Source organism: Saccostrea echinata, unplaced genomic scaffold (assembly GCF_033153115.1).
Source record: "Saccostrea echinata isolate AGI-Se365-2 ecotype Australia unplaced genomic scaffold, CSIRO_AGI_Sech_v1 ptg000020l, whole genome shotgun sequence".
In the NCBI taxonomy this organism is placed as follows: domain Eukaryota; kingdom Metazoa; phylum Mollusca; class Bivalvia; order Ostreida; family Ostreidae; genus Saccostrea; species Saccostrea echinata.
In genome coordinates, this window is record NW_026889769.1 from 169,896 (window position 1) to 187,852 (window position 17,957).

The 17,957-nt window shown below is 32.5% G+C and overlaps 1 protein-coding gene across 1 annotated transcript in view; it reads right to left on the reverse strand.

Moving 5' to 3' along the window:
• LOC133189808 (adhesion G protein-coupled receptor B1-like) overlaps nucleotides 1-13,116 on the reverse strand; it is a 34,920-nt gene extending 21,804 nt beyond the window's left edge. The window contains exons 1-13 of the mRNA XM_061325200.1: nucleotides 13,022-13,116; nucleotides 12,767-12,870; nucleotides 7,133-7,306; nucleotides 6,787-6,877; nucleotides 6,567-6,703; nucleotides 5,957-6,094; nucleotides 5,659-5,754; nucleotides 4,886-5,116; nucleotides 4,709-4,768; nucleotides 4,166-4,327; nucleotides 867-1,016; nucleotides 645-743; nucleotides 284-378 (exon numbers count right to left, since the gene is read on the reverse strand). Coding sequence (XP_061181184.1) covers nucleotides 284-378; nucleotides 645-743; nucleotides 867-1,016; nucleotides 4,166-4,327; nucleotides 4,709-4,768; nucleotides 4,886-5,116; nucleotides 5,659-5,754; nucleotides 5,957-6,094; nucleotides 6,567-6,703; nucleotides 6,787-6,877; nucleotides 7,133-7,154 — 1,281 coding nt within the window. The 5' untranslated portion in view covers nucleotides 7,155-7,306; nucleotides 12,767-12,870; nucleotides 13,022-13,116. The remainder of the gene's footprint in view (nucleotides 1-283; nucleotides 379-644; nucleotides 744-866; nucleotides 1,017-4,165; nucleotides 4,328-4,708; nucleotides 4,769-4,885; nucleotides 5,117-5,658; nucleotides 5,755-5,956; nucleotides 6,095-6,566; nucleotides 6,704-6,786; nucleotides 6,878-7,132; nucleotides 7,307-12,766; nucleotides 12,871-13,021) is intronic.
• Nucleotides 13,117-17,957: the final 4,841 nt, after the last annotated feature.

The window sequence follows — 17,957 nt, forward strand, 5'->3', positions numbered from 1 at the left end:
GTACATATTGAAATTTTAAAATTTTAATCTTTTTTTGCAATGCGGACAACCCAATCTAAGAATAGGAAAGTTTATTAAAAAAATTATTGCTTATCTTCATTTTAGGCAAAGCGTTCATAATCATAAGTGAAATAATTTTATACTTATCAAATAGTTTGGGCATAATTAGACAGGATAGGAGGTTGGGTATATCTCGAAAAAAATAACATGTTCACAAATTTAATAAAAATGCTTATTTATTCAAATAATCTTCAATTTCATATTCACACACCAAAGGACGTACCTCTTTGGAAGCGTTCACAAACACCACATTAGTACAATTAATCAGATTAGGGATTTCCCATAAACCTTGAGTATCACAATATCTGGTTGCTGTTCCTTGAAATTGTAATCAAACAAATTTCTATTTTCGAAGTGGGTTTTTTTTTTTTCATATCTTTAGAAAAAAATTCAAAAATCGAACAAGTAAATACCTATATTTTTTACTTATTATTATAACTTTCATAATTCATCTTTTTTTTTTTAAAAAAAAAAAAGAAAGATCTTTTATCCCCTTTCAAATTGCTTTTCGTAAATCAATATTTTTTTATTCATTGATCCATGTATAAAACATATTAATTATGGAAAGAAATATGAAAGATTACCTTTTTGATTTTTGGGACAGGATTCTTCTTTAGTTGTTCCTGCTATTGTTGCATTCCATGTTATTCTTTCAAATATCTCATTTGGACATCTTTTTTGATCTATGTAATTTAAGGTCAATTATGTAACCACAAGAGAAGTGTTTTTATTTCATGAAAAACGCTTCAACAAAAGATGCATTGCTGAATATATCATTCGCAGCTATACACAAAGTATTGACACACCTGGTTTTGTTACCATTACACTGATGGAAACATTTGTTGGATCAGGATAAGAAGAATGCAGGCAGAAATAACTTCCAGAATCACCAAGTCGTCTTGATGTCTTCCTCAGTGTCGTCGATAGATTAGTTGTACTTATATAAATGTCCAAATCTATATTTAAATGTGTCAGTGTGATAAGCATATTGCACAGAAAACTGATTTTGTCTCTAATGATGATGGAAAATTTTTAGAGCTAGCGGGAATAGTCTTTAGATAATCACAGGATGAAATTACACTTTCAGTCCACGGAATAGTAAGAGAATAAATAAATAAATATTTGAATGTTATTGAACAGACACTGAAAGGAGTTTGCCAGTGACATTTCAGTGACCATTAAGTCTACTAATCTGCAGATGCATTCAAGTGGACTTTCGGTTATTTCTATTTATTTGATAAGCTGCTTAACTTTTTCCCTAAGAATTGTTTTTTGTTTTCCCATTATAATGGTATGGGTATTTATTTGGCAATAAAAATATATCTTCATAAAAGTGAAATTAAAATCTAGAATATCACAATAATTAGTAATATTGTTCAGAGGTCTGGTAGAACATATCCATCACAAAACGGCGACATACACTGTATTCCAAAATTATATAATACATGATTGGAATTTTATCAATAGATTTATAGTAATCTAATAAGGCCGCCAGATGCGCCTGTTATCTGTCTAGGGTTTGGCGATGTGCATATACATGCATCATGTATATCATTTGTATATTGTATGTTAATTTCGGGACAGATTGATCATTACACACTTTTTAGTAGAATAATGACAATTATCGGCGATGGGTACATTCTTCGTGTGTGTGTGTGTGTGTGAGAGAGAGAGGGTGTGTGAGAGGGTGTGTGTGTGTGTGATTCCACAAAAATTTTCACCTTAGAGAATGTTTCAATTCTTCGAATACTAACTTATAAGATAGACAGTGAATAATGTGGAAAATAATTGCATGCCTACAATTGGAGCTGTAAAACCTTGAGAAGGAAAGAAATTGTAACCTCCTTTTCACGTATAATCTCATTCATATCCTAGGATATTTTTGTTTATTTGATTGTTTTTTATTCATTTATATTTTTTAAATTAAATTTATCACCAATCTATAGCAATTTAAGGCAAAGAAGCTAAAGCAAAATATCTATGAATTAAACTCTGAAACAAATATTAATAATTGAATTTTAATAATATTATATTCTTTTGATTTTAACTCATTTGCAGGGCAGCAAATCAGAAACTGTAAAAATTATTTTGGTTTATTACTCCATTTATTTTAGTGTGCTCAATTGTAAGCTTTAACATGTCTATAAAAAGATTTATACTTATACCTCACATAAACCAAATTATAAACAAAAAGCCTTGACTTTATAAATTTCTTCCTATATGTTATTTCCAGATAAAAATAACGGAAAACCCTTCAAAGATCTGAATTGTTTTACTCATGAAAAAGGTGAAAATAACCAACAATGATTGATCTAAAAACTAATCTACAAACAATACAAATCTGTAAACAGAGACACGGACCCCCGGATATTTCAGAGGTGGAATTAGATGCCTAGGACGAGTTAGCATTCCCTGTTGACTGGTTACATCCGCCATGAGCCCTATGTTTTGATCAGATAGACGGAACATTCCGTATATAGTCATATTTAGTAGAAAAACTAGAGTGAAACGCATCTGTCGCTTGCTTTGTAGCTTCATTAAAGGTGTAAATAAATGTAAAAGTGGTCAGCTTTTTATTTACTATAAGCATGATAGACTGATAGTTCATGCATTTGCCTGCAAAGAAAAATTGGCATCCATGGACGGTACAACTTTTAAGACTGCAATGGAATCTGACAATCAAAGAAAATATGTTTCCATTACCCTCAAATGAATAATTAAATTGAAATTATTAGAAATAACTATTTGTCATTTTATTAATATGTGTTTCCATCAATTCTCCAAAAGAGATGTCAGTCTGTTTTTTACTGCAATTTTCAGTCTACACGATCCATTGTGGAATACCGATACCGATGTATTTTCATAGTATTTAAAAATAAGTTTTTGTGGTAACTGAATATCATACGGTTTCAAAGTACACTATCATGAGCTCATAAACATGCATAAATGCTAATTATTACTAATTATAATTTATTTTGCTGCTTTATTAATTATGTAATATTTTTTTCCTTTTTCTCTGTATACCCATTCCTCTGAACTATTTACGAAACTTCAGAGTGATCTATTGGACCTCCGGTCAATAGTTTGCGACTTTCGGACCGGCGATCTATTGGAACTGCAGTTCCCATATACACAGTATTATATTAAGTAATAAACCAATTATTTAATGTCTGATCAGTCAACAGCCCAGAATATTTTCCCTTGGTGCAGAGAACAGTTAAATGTGTTCTATTGCCCTCGGCCGTTGGCCATGTGTAATAGAACACATTGAGCTGTTCCCAGCACCCTGGGAAAAATATTCTGGTCTATTGACTGATCAGACATAAAATATCTGGATATTATTTAAACACTGCTTTTCAAAATTCAAAAGTCATAAGTTCATTTAAACTACCAAAAATATTTTTTTTTGCAAAGTACATGTAGGTCGAAGGTCAAGGTCAAGTGGATTGTAATGCTGGCATATTGTCTAATGACAAACAGCGCACATGCTAAAAAGCATAGACTTACCACTTAAATGTCAAAAATATGCTGTATATCGGCAATATAAACTATTTTGAAAAGTAGGTCGAAGATCAAGGTCAAAGGTTACGAAGTCGGTATCCATGGCAATTTACAAAAGCCATAGTGACAAGCAATATATGTTCAAATTATCAAAATTTAATCCATACCTCTTACAGTTCTTGAGATATAGGGTGTGACAGCTAGACAGACAGATAGACAGACGCCGGATAAAGTGATCCTTAGTGCCGCTCTGCTCTGCAGACGACAAAACAAAGGCTTAGCAATTAGTTAATTAAAGGTAACTAATTAAGGAATGAAAGACTAAATGAAAAATTCTCGAAAAGCTACTAAATAAAAACCTGAATGTCACTGAAAGATGGCCGAGAGGGCAAAAAAAAAAAGGGCCCACTAAAAGTAACTGAAAAATCTCCACTGATTGTGACTGAACGATAACTGAAAGTTCACTGAAATGTATCTGCATTAAATTTTCACTGAAACCGCATCTCGCATCTGACTGAAAGGTCTTATTTCTTAATGCAAATGAGTTTGGGTTATGATTTTAAAAAGCATGCACTGAATTTCGTTTTACTTTTTCAAACAATACCTGTTTCGATATTCCTCCCGTTTTTCTGCCAGATTAAACTTCCGTTCGTTGAATACTTTAGAGATTCAGGATTTATGACTGTACATAGAAGATTTATACTTTCGCCTATTTGAATTGAGAAGTCGTACTGGGGTGTCAACTGCAGCAAAAGTTTAGGAAGAACTAAATATAAAACATAAGTATCTGATTAATAATTTGAATTTCTTGAAAAATACATGTACTAGATATGGTACGCTTTTAATAATATTCTGATCAACAGATAACATTCCTAATCTTGTCATCACTTAATTTACCACAACATAATTAACTGAAAGAGTTACGATCAAACCTGATACATATTACCTTATAAAAGGTTCTTTATCCACAATGAGATGACAAGAAGCAATTTAAAATTAAAACTGTAAAAGTATGGTGGATTTATTCTTAACGACAAGTGTTACTGTAGTAAGTTTTTCAAATATTATATATCATACAAGAACAGCGCTTAAATTAAAACTCTTGGAGCTACACTTTAAACCTAGCTTCTACATATTGTGTCCTCACCCTTTATATGGATACTCTTATATGAGGTAGTTACACCATTTGATGCTTTAACTGTCCAATTTCATCTTCAAAATTGGATTCACACACGCACACATCCTCACACATACACACACACACACACACACAGAGAGAGAGAGAGAGAGAGAGAGAGAGAGAGAGAGACTTCTTATGAGTTACCTTCATCTCGTCGCAAAACATTGGATATCTTTAGTATAAAGAAAAATGAACCATTGGCTGCTATGATGGAATTTCTAACATATCTCAAAGAAGCACTAGTTATTCCGATTCCGTTGCGAAACCATTGTACATTGGGGATACTGTCGTCCGTTATCTCTACTTCAAACTTCAAAGGTTTTCCTTCACGCAATAATACACTGCTAGTTTTAAAGGAAAGAATTTCTAAGGATTCTGTAAAAGAAAAAAAAACCTGACAAATTGATTTTAAAAAAAATGTTAATTTATTTTTACAATAACTTCCAAACAACGTCAAAAGATGTTTTCAAATATGTAGACTTTTCTTCTAATATCCATAAAACGAGAGGAGTATTTTTCTCAAATTGCATATGATGCATAGGATAAATATGGATAAACAGTTATATATTATTTTATGAAAGGCATTACTTAATTCATATTTCATAATTTAGCTCAACACTGTATTTTTCAAGAAAGATATACGGCAGCTTCAATATAGCTTTCAAGAAAAATCATGCTATGTTCTATGGCAAAGATAGTGTCGTTGCAATCACTAAATTGCTCATGAATGCTATTACATAAGCTATAATATCTCATTTGAATAAATAAAACAACTTGTTTATTATCACTATTTATCTTTATGAATATAATTTGGCTTGAATATTTGAAAACCGATTTAAGGAAAAAAAAACTTTTGGTATGCTTTAAGATTAAGCAGTGCAAAACGACCGTTTTCATAACTATAAAAAAAATCTCACCTATCTCACAGTTGCTGTCTTTATAACCAAGCGAACAAACACATGTAGAATTCAAGCATCTACCTCCATTTTGACAAGGACATGGTTTCACTTTGTCTAAAGATAATCAAATACGAATTATTTATGTTTCATAAAGCCAGATAATTGAATGCCATTCATTTAATTTTTTTAAACAAATTTGATGACTTAAAAGTCAACAGAATGAAAGTCTTCATTAATACTATGAAATAGAAATCATTATGATAATATAGATTTTTATATCAATGACAGATTTGACGTGATAAGAACAGAAACCCACCTTCAACATAAAAAGCCAAAACAAAACCGCTGTAAGTAAAGCCAACGTCGCTCACAAACCGCACCATTGTTGTTGTATCATTTAATAAGATTCTTTCGGATGTCCGTAAAATATTTTTTTCCATATCTTCACAAAATTCTAAACAAAACATATTTTAAAATTAGTATATCGTTAGAAGAGATACAGTTTATAGAACTGATAACCCTTTTATGCCACAAGGGTACGAAGTTGAATCTTAACAAGATACATTTTAGTTAGTGTTTAAGGGTGGTGTTAATAAATTTCAAAAATCAAGATTCTAAAGAATTATATCATTTATCCGTATCCATCCATTCACCTTAATATTTTTTTCTGTAGTTTTTCCCTAAATTTTCTCAGAAGACATAGTTGTCATGAAGAGAGAAAAACTGTGAAACAGCTTCCATTTATATTAGAAGAAAGGGCTGTAAGATTATTTTATATTGCCAACAACTAAGCAAACGTTAACTGACAATTAGGAAGAACAATAAAATGAAAAATAATTCCCAGAATAAAAACACTATACTTTACATTTTACTTTTGGTGTTAAGCAGATGTCTGTAAAATTGTAAAAGACAGCACATATACTGACCACCTAGACCCTCTATCATTACGTAATCAGAGCAGCCGCTGGTGCCTTTGTCTAAATACTGAGACCGGAACTCAAAAACTAAACGAATGTCCATTTTCTCTTTAGCAGGTTTCACTGTCCATGAGCACTGCAAATTACTGAAGTTAACAAATAAAATTGAGGCAATGTTGAACATTTCTACTTTGAAATACTTGGAATTCTGTTTAAATAATATTTATACCTTTTATATTGCGATGGAAACCCTGGAGATGTGATGAATTTAGGTGTCGATTCTGCAAGTAGTGTCTCTTCATTAAGGCCACAGGTGTCGACTGTATATTAAAAGAAAGGAAAGGATTATGACAGCACCTCTGAAAAATGAGACATTTAATGGATCCCTATAAATGTATAAAAAAAATATTCACAGTGTTTGTTGGTTTTCCCTGATATTCACATCAATAAATTTCCATTAAGAAATTCGAAAAATCGCATAATTTATATATGTTTCTCCTTTTTTCAAACAGGAAGATTGTACTTTATGCAAATTTAAAATATGATCCGTTGAAATGTAAAGTAATTGGGCAAACCTTTCTTCTTTTCAACAGACATGAAACGAAACTGAAAGCCACCTTCCGTAGAGGGAGACGACGTTCTAAAGGTCAGAACAATTTCCGATGATCCAGTTTGTGTGATTGTGCTACAATATTGTTTCGGTCTGGGACAGCTGACACAACTATCGCTCTTTGTTAAATCTGATGGGTCTTTAAAAAGAACATTGATCAGAGATCTTAAGATCTTAATAACAAAAAACTTAGTTAATATTGTTCGCATGTAGAGAAAAGATAAATTCATGTATTTATTTTTGATGAAATTTTGCAACATAGAATATTTGTGCATTTACGGATCTTGTAGAATGAAGCGTTGAATAGTCCCTTGTTTGAATAATTGTAATCATTGCAATATAGGGATTCTAATTTCTGAACAATGATGCATATATCACGTGATAAAAAGAGTCTTCAGTGATTTGCAGCTTGATATAATTTTTATCCAATTTGTTGTGTTTTTCAGAACCCCTTGTCAAGAAGGCTAACATAACCACACATAACTCATCCAACCGCAAATCATCGGAGATCATATATATCTACTGATAAGAGACAGATCCCGTAGGTCGAGAGTTCAACCCCGGGTTGGGCAGAAGTGGGCATCTTTATAAAAGTGAATTCCTCTCTCTCTCTCTCAAATGTCAAAGCTAAGCTGCACTTTAATTTGTTGGACAAATTCCAAAATCATTTAAATTTTCCGTTTTATTTCCTGCCTTGAAGACATTTATGATTATTCTTCGTCTCATGTGACATATACTTCCTATTTTTTGCAATCAAGATCAATGAATTTAGTGGCTAGACAAGGACATATCACAGGCACTTGTTTCGGTAATATTTTTTTAACCCATATTATACTATGGGTTAAATAAAAATATTACCGAAACAAGTGCCTGTGGGACACATATAGTATGTTATTTTTTTTTTTATTTATTCATAGCCATGAAATTAAATCCTGAGCCATAAAATAAAAATTCCTACCCACAAAATACCTCGCCAAAAAAATGTGACCAGGAAGGAATTTTTTTTTAGTTTATTCATGTTAATGTACATGTAATGTAATGTATTCAGTGTAAACATAAAACGGTTTTGACACTCGGTTTGTTCTGTACGGGTTTGATGCGTTTAGTTTAGTGTTCGAAACTGTTTCACTCATATTGAGATGCCACCATTTGCCGGTGGAGGGCTGAAAATTTAGACCTGTACTCGGCATCTACGACCTTTGAGCAGTGAGGGATCTTTTTTGTGCCAGCACCTACTGCCACACGGAACCTCGGTTTACAAGGTCTCATCCTAGGGACCGCTTTCCACATCTCGCAGTGGGGTTTGAACCCGCAACGTAAGGATAATCTCCTTCCTCCGCGACTCTAGAGCGAACGCTGTAGATAATAACCACTGCGCCACCCGGCGAAGTCTAGCTACACATGTAGATTCTGACCACCTAGACCATCTATCATTATGAAATCAGAGCAGCCTTTGGTTTAGGAAAAAATCTTTATCCTCAAAATAACCTGCTGCACCGGAAGGGGACTGTATGAATAATAAAAATATTTGATGCATGTAAATGCTGATACAAAATCAGAGTTATACCCCCCAAAAATACTAAATCGATCAGGGCCATTGATGCAGTAATTTTTTTCAGTACTATTTATTTAATTTTCAATTTTTTTGGTCCAATATTTTACTTTCATGAATTTAAAAAATGCAAGGTATTTCATATACATGTATTATTCAGTGTATTTTCTTAATCTGTAATGCTCTTTATCAAACAAGGCTCTTAATAAAATAGAATTGACTTATCTCTCTCAAACCTTACAGGGATCTGTATAACGCATCATAGTCTGGTCCGATTTATAGAAAAAAATACTTCTAACGGCAAATAATTATTATTTGGTCCAGCATAGTTTTTTAACCTATTTCGAGTATGCTGAATCCGAAAAATATGCTGGCCTTCATGAAAATGGTGCTAAAAAGGTCAAAATGGCGATCCAAAATGGCGGACATGCAATTTTTCTAATTTTTTTTTTCTAAATTTCGTTCAAATAGGAGAAAGAATGTGTGAATATCTCACAGAGTGTAATGCAACTATAAATATGATAAAGGAATGCTAAAATTATTGTTTTAATTCAAAAAAGATTTCGTGTTTCTACACTTAATTCGAATTTTCTCTGATTTATTTGTCTATTGCTTCTATATTCTGCTTTGTTCAGAATTTTACATTTGCAAATATTCATACACTGCAGATTGGTTTTTTTCCCCTTTGCATCTCACTATTCTACAACTTAATGATGGTACAGCTTTAAGTTATAATTTGAATTTTGGAAAAATCTCTGCAATGGCCCATTCATAAGTTTGCAGCAAACAACCAAGAACATCCATTCCATCTCATTGGACTTAGTAATGTGAGGTTACCACTACATCTGCCTATCTTTATATCATGTACTGCCTGGCATTGTGCTCGGTTTACATGTATATAAAAAGAATGGGAAGTGTAATTTCTAAATTATTTTTGATGCGCGTTAGTGGACACTGTGTATTTGTTACGCAACTTAAAGACAATTTTTTTTTTGGGGGGGGGGGGGTATCAGTTAATTTTCCTTCTCCTCAACCTTCTAGTGATATGTACTACAATGAGTGAATTGTATTAAATATATTTTTCTGAAGCTCTGGAAAAGACAGATTTATCGCCAAAACAATTCAATTTAAAGGAATAATTGCAGGCTTTCGAAAGGTTCCACTTGCATTCTACAGGTGTCTATTTCTGGAAAGAAGGAGCAATGACACGTCCATATATGATATGCTAGTATGAGAACAGCTAGAGGTGCAAGAGGGCACTCAAGAACAGTACTTGAGCACTGCTTGAAGAACTACAGACTGCTTCTTCACTCGGCGCAGAATGCTTTATGCAATATCATTCTCGCATTTCACTCAATCTTCAACCATCCACTCACCCCTTCCCCCTCCCTCCCTCCCTTATACATAGCGAGCAGTAACAATGTTTTCATAATGGGTGGTGGAAGGAGACAGGGTAATATGTTTTTCCCAAGGTATAGCAATAGCAAAGTTAATAGGAGGAGGAATTTCTCTTGGTGTCCTTTTGTTCTGAGTTTTGCTGATTATATTGATTAGTCCATTTAATGATCAAACAAAAAATAATACTAGAAATGTTTCTCTTTTTTCTGGAAATAGTTAAAACAAACTCGACTTGTTTTCCTCATATTTGACCGTGTTCCAAAGCTCTGAACCCCTGGCCACCTAAAATCACTGCTGAATCGCTGTCATTATCAACTCGCACTTCCACTTCAACATCCCACAGCACACCATCAAATATAACTGAAGAAATTCTTGCCCGACTTCATTGAGCCTTTTGCACTAGCTTTTGAAATTAGCACTTGTAAGAGCTTAGTATTTTCCCCCAACATCCTCTATTCCAGCTATAAATGCGATATGTTCAGTCTGTCTTCGGAATTTTGGCCTTCTCAACAGCCCAAGGAACAACACATTTATGTTCAAATGTTAAAAGACTATTTTGTTTTCCAAAACCTTATGCAAAATGGAAAAAAAATCTCTGACAAGACATGTAGCTTTCTCTTTTGTGACCATACAGATTTGTTGTCTTTTTTGGGGTAGAAAGGTCATTCTATTAGCAAGAAAATTCTCAAACTTTATCATCTGGAATCACATTGTGTGCATTTTTTGTTGAGAAAAGTTGTATAATTGTGCGATCTAAGAGCACCTGCAGATTCCTTGTGATTTCTATCACGTACAAGCTTTCATACCAATAGGCCGAAGCCATTCTTGACTTTGATTTAGTCAATACTTCTCTTGACAACAAAATTTTCTTGATCACTCCAAGAACTTTACAAGGCAACTTGATCCACACTACTTTTTTAGGATAGTGTATGGTTCTATCAAGAATCGAGGTGGAGGGATTAAACACAAACATTTTCCTCTTTCCGATTTTGTAAATTTCAAAACAGTAGGCACCGAATTCCATCCGAGTATGACAAAAAAGTATGTTTGGATTATCGAATTTGATCATATACAATATTCCTTTAAAAAAGGAATTTTGTAGTCGCGTAAATTTAAATCTAACAATACAAGATTATCTGTTCACAACATTAAATATTTGTGAATATAGTTGATTTTTGTTGGCTATGAAAAACAAAATGCAAATGTAGTGACGCGGAATCATAGCTAGACAATCAAGAATATTTATGGTTTACGTATATTATACTGGTTCTGATAATTCTTAATAAATATGTTGATATATAGTATATTACATTCAAATTTATATGATTTAATAATTCTTAGCTCTCTGATTGGTTGTGGTCCATCATTTTAAAAATCATATACTAAGTTATGTTGCACTTAGTCTAGATCTTCCACATGAACATAAACATTTATTTTTGTCTACACTGTATGGACTAAAAGTAGATCAAAAATTTCCAACAACTGGGATAATTTAGCAACCCTCGAACTACAATGTTCACTCGCCTTTGGACTCAGGAAATACTGCTCTTGGGGTAGCTTAACTGTCATATTGTCCTCCAAACAGCAATTATTGTGTGATATTATTAATTTTTTTATATCAAGAAGCATGGTTTTATAGGTAATAGGTAAAAGTTCTTCATAGATGTAGTCAAAAGCTTATCTTAATAATAGAAGTCATAAAACAAAGATCAGTGTCATAAAAATTATAAGTCAATAAAACAATATCCTCAAAGTTTTACTGAATATTTAAACATTATTTTATCAATTTAAAAATGCAAGCTGTTATTAATTTCCTTTTATTTTCTGCAAAACGACTCATAATTAAGCAGTTTGAGTATTTTGTGTAATTCTAGGGTTCGCCATTCTGAATCGTCATTTTGAGCTAATTAACACAGCTTTCAAATTTAAACGACTAAATTTTCCAAATTAAATTGATAATATTAGTGTTCTATTATTTTTTTCATAATTGCATTACGCTCAATAAGATTTTAACACATCTGTTCTTCTATTTGAACGACATTAAGAAAATAATTAGAAAAAATGGATATCCACCATTTTGAATCGCCATTTTGACTTATAAATTACAGCTGCACCATTATTCAGTTGTAGAATAGTGAGATGCGGAGGAAAAAATACCAACCTGCAGTGTGTGGACATTTGCAAATGTAAAATTCTGAACAAAGCAAATTACGGTATAGAAACAAAAGACAAACAAGTCAGAGAAAATTCGAATTAAGTGTAGAAACGACAAAATTTTCTGAATTAAAGTAATAATGTTAGCATTCTTTCATCATTTTTATAGTTGCATTACACTCTGTGAGATATTCACACATTCTTTCTCCTATTTGAACGACATTAAAAGAAAATTAGAAAATTGCATGTCCGCCATTTTGAATCGCCATTTTGACCTTTTTAACACCATTTTCATGAAGGCCAGCGTATTTTTTCGGATTCAGCATACTCGAAATAGGTTAAAAAACTATGCTGGACCAAATAATAATTATTTGCCGTTAAAACTTCTTTCTAGCCTTCTTTTTAAAAATCAGGACCAGACTATCATGTCAAATGATGTCATCATTTGATATTGGGAATAAGATGTAGTTAAAAATTCAAGGTTTAGTATATTACCATAATATAGACTGAAATATACATTTGCGTCGCACTCCCATTTCGAATAAAACACAATCTCATATCCCGCAACTGTGCTGATTTTCCAGGAGCAGTTCAAGTTACTGAAACATATTACTACAATCTATACTTTGTGCAGCGAAGGAAAATCAGTTATAAATATAAGGAATATAAATACATGCAAAATAATACAACTTGTAAAAAAATCAACAGTTTTGAATGCACTTATTGTTTTTGAAAAATATTATTTCTCACCCTTGATATCCTTTCACCACTGGATAATTTTCTGGATAAGCAACCTTTTCCCCAATATAAGATTGCAGAAATATTTGTTGAAGGTCCTTACAAGCATGTATTGTCGATACTGTAAAAAAAATAATTTCAAATCCATATACTTCACAATCATACTTGTAGAAATGTCTTTGCTCCTCAACAGCGGGAGATAGTGATGAGGATCGCAGGGATAATTGTCCTTTTTAGTTCAAAGTATCTCAGCTAGGTACTGAATAGGAAACAATTCTAAAAAAATATCCGGTGAGTAAACTACAGTTTACAGCTGTAAACTGTGAACCACCATTGTATTCTCTCATGTTTACTACGATAAACTAGAGTAAGGCAGAGCTCCATATCTTTTTTACTGAGTTATTGAAAGTAGATAAAATAAGTCCTGCATCTGAATATCTAGTGAAAATAATGTCTATAAACATACATACATGTAAAGGTATTACGTAGAACAACGTAATGCAAAGACTTAATTTCGATCTTTTTCTATTCGGAATTTTTCTATTCGATTTTTTTTTTTTTTTTTTTTTTTTTTTTTTGGCGAGTGAAGTCAACACGCGGTGCGTAGATAAAACACACCGTAATACTCTGATTCTGGCTAAATAGTTCATGAGTAGAAAGATCTATGTACTGAACAATCATGAAAAAAGCATGCAGGTTGTGTATTCTCTTTGACCTTGAATTTAGCGACATAAAACGTACATTGAATGGAGAAGGCGGATATTGGAATATTAATTACTGGAATTTCAATCTATATACTCCCAGAAGAATATTACTCATTATTCAATTTAATCTTCACCTTTGTAAATCTTTACTTTAAGTCCCTGCATTTATTCGGCTTACAAATCAGGGCTTAGGGCGTGCCTTGCACGTTACCTTATCTTACTAGAACTTTCTTGAATTTCTTGTAATGGGGAACGGTCCCACTTTTTTGCTCTACTCACAGTCCAGAAACCAGAGGAGTTTATGCATTAGAAAGGCGTCCTACTCATTCCGTCGATTTTTTTTATATGTCTGTCTTTATGTCCGCTAATCTTCCTACAGTTTGGCCCAATTTCAATAAGACTTGGAGTCCAATTAGACTATACATAGTTAAATAATTCTGTTTATCGGCTTTTGATTTCGACAAACGGAGTTATCATTGTTACTAAACAAATTTCTTTGAAAGTCTTTCAAAACGCGACTTTTAGTATTTGGTCTAAATTCGATAAGACTTAGTACACGAGTAGACTACACTTAGATACAAAATTCTGTGTATCGGTTTCTGATTTTGACAAAAAGTTTTGTCATGGGTTATAAAAGTAGTCTAGAAATTTCTTTAAAATTCTTTTTTAAACGCCGCTCGTTCTACAGTTTGCGTCCAATTTCAACAGGACTGTAATAGACTATAATAAGCTACATAATTCTGTATTTCGCTTTTGGACTTCGTAAAAAAAATGTGTTGTCATGATATTTCTTTGAAATTCCTTCAAAAGGCTACACCTTCCATAGTTTTTGGTTTAATTTCCATTTCTGTTTTGGTACAGAAGTAGACTACTAGTATACTACGATACATAATTCCGTGTATCGGTTTTTATGCTTATTAAAAAATAAAAGAAATCGATTTTTTTTTTAAAACGCTTCAGTTTTTGGCCTGATTAGACTTTTTACACCCGAAGATTATACCAAGATATTTCTTTCTTTATTTTAAGTACACATCAGTAGACTTCTGGTTAATTTTGATTCATGTGCGAGTAATAGTCGCGTCTCAGAATGTCAACAATAAATGGATGTAACAATTTGAATTTTACTTTCATTAATTTAAACACTCCTGCGTCACCTTAGTTAGTTTGATCAAACTGCTGTGGAGAGCCCCTGATTCCATTTTATATAGTAACAAAATATCATACATAGGTGTAGTAACCGGGAAAACAGTTGAGAGCAGACGTTGTCGTCAGCCCCCTCTTTTACTAACTGGGCCAACCCTTTTTCTTTCTCTATTTTAACTAATGCATGTTTTTATGTTAACTGGGAGTTGGATTAGACATATTAAGTTTTCCTTGCGTCCTTGCTTTCTTCGTTGTTAAAAATATTCAGTTTCAGCTTCCATGAAATTCATCGCACTTAAACAAAATGCCTGTATATGTGGGAAACATCTAGCAATGTGAGTGTGGGGTTACTAGGTCAGCCAAAACAATAAATAAAAATCCGTTGGCGTGTACAATCTACATCTACTTCTACCAATGAAGTTTATCGTTGACCTTTTTTAAAAAGTTTTTATACACTTGTATTGGTACATGTATAACTAATTAGTTTTCCTAAAAGTTTCAAACTTCCATTTTTAAATTCTATTATCAAAGCCAGTCATTTTCTAATGCCGTGCCAGTGAGGACTCCTGGAACATAGACCGGTGGATCCTGTAGTATACGAACCGAACACTTATCCTGTCTAGACAAGGAAGGATATAAATGTATGACATTACCAACAGTGTCTTTTCAATCAGTATCCCGTTTTCTATCCAGATCTAGCGTGATTGATTTTTGCTACTTCTTTAATGCCCTTTCAATGTTTACTTTTTTGTTGTCTTTGGTTTATGCGAGTTCAATCAGGGAGTGTCATACAACCTCACAATGGAGAACATGATAGACTTACATATTAATGCTTACCCTTCCTCGACGAAGCTTGCTCCTCTGCCAGAGTTCAATACGCAGTAGAAATTTTAATGGGATTAAATTTCACACCTTAATTGTTATGTAAGATTATGAAAGCTCTGAAGCTCCACAAAGTGAATAGTTACTTCACAGCAGACTGATTGACTTCCGTTAAGTAGATCGTAAGCATACCGATACTTTGTTTCACTTTGGCGAATACTTCCTGATTACTACTTGAAATTGTAACCAATTACAAAAAGACATGTTTGCATATGGAGAAATGATGTATGCTTTATTCATAAATTAATGATCAAGTGACCATTACTGATAAATATTCATTATTTTTGTGACATTTTTAATTATAATTATTTGAATTGAAAAAAGTTCTTATGAGAATTTAAAAAAAAACAATTTATCATAGTCTCAAAATTTTATGCAAGCAATCAAGTGTAGCATATTTCCCAAAACAACAGTATTTCCCCAGTTAGAGTCTCGTTCATTTTTTCTTAATTATGGCCTAAATGTGATTTTAAAGTGCAAAAGGAACCATCTGATCACTTTTAATTTGGCAACTGAAAGTACAACAATAGGATTTTCGCTTAAGATGAGGAAGAAAACTGTCAGAAAATTGTAAATATTTCTAAATTACTTTTTAAAAGGCGTCCTCGGGTCTTTCACAACATTTCATTATCTCAACGTAATCCGCTTCAGATTATTTAGCTCAAAAGAAACCACCAACTTTTCGTTATTTTGTAACACGATCCAGGACATAATAAAAGATACTACCAGGTGAGGAAGAAATTATTCCGAATTGTTGACATTTTTTACATCTTTTTTAAGGTTTTTCAAATTTAAATAAGAAATTAAAACATTTTCAATCCACAGGTAAATAATTATTGAAAGATTTTAAATCTTTTTCCGAATATTGTGTTTCTTTTTACCACTCTTAGGGTTTAATAATATGTACTAGTTAATATGAACAATTTTAGAAGTCACAAAAAGGTATTGTTTTCTTTTTTCACCTTTATCTCTGCATTTATTTAATAAATGAATTTCCAATGTCAAACCAACTGATACTATGTCGGATTTTAACTAAAGCCACTGCAGAATTTTATTGACTTAATTATAAGGACATTGGGTGGCATATTTTGAAGGGTGGGTTTGTATAGATCAATACTTACAAAATCACCACGAAATAGATTTGAACATTAACTTACCGTACAATGGAATAAACAGAACAGTAAGTAGTTTCTCCATAGCGCAATCCTCAATAAACTAAATAAGGAAGGATAAACACTTTTGTAAGTAGACAACGAATCATGCACTTGAAACATCGTCATCCTATAAAATCAAATAAACTCGGATGTGTAACAAATAGTATTAAGAATGTGTATATAAACATCTAGGTCACTATGTTGAAATTTTAAGGAAATATTTTTTTTCTGAATGGGATGCTTTTCCGGTGTAAAATATAATTTGTTAAACGAAAATAGATAATTATTGTATTTTGACACAGTATATATTGAATGAATGAAATATGGAGATAACAAACAGAAATCAAGCTCAAAAGTCCATCGAAACAATACAAATCGGGAGCAGAGCAGACACGAACCTCTAAACACCAGAGATGGGATCATGTGCCATGGAGGAGTAAGCAACCCCGGTCGGCCAACGGAAAAATAGTAGACAATTCAGTTTGTAAAAAAAATGGACTAACAATTAATATGACAAAGGTCAGTCAGGATTCTATCTAAAGACAGATTGTATTTGCTGACAAGGTCATTGTATCGACCATAGAACTTGCGAAATGTTGACTTCAAACGAGTCTGATGATATCCTTGTTTCATCAACTTGTTTGTCAATAGCTTGCCTCGTTTTAGAAATTGTTTGTACGTAGAACATGCTCTTGCGTATCGAATCAACTGGAAGACATGAACTCCATATACAGGTGATAAGAGTACATTACTTCATATATAAGGGAAGTTGACGATAGAAAAGTTGAAATCATTACGTTTATCATAAAGCTTTGTTGTTAGATTACCATTAACGTCTTTTTCTAGTAAAATATTTAAATATGAAACAGATGTGTCAGTCTCTGTGGTATCTTTTATTTCAAGTTTACTGGGATATATCGAGTCGACATATGAATAGAAGTAACTATTGTTAATTGATAAAATGTCGTCGATATATCTAAATGTCGTGTTGAAGGCCACAGAAAGTGCTTTCTTCTTCTCATGTAGAAGTTTTTAAATAAATCTGGTTCATATGAATATAAAAAT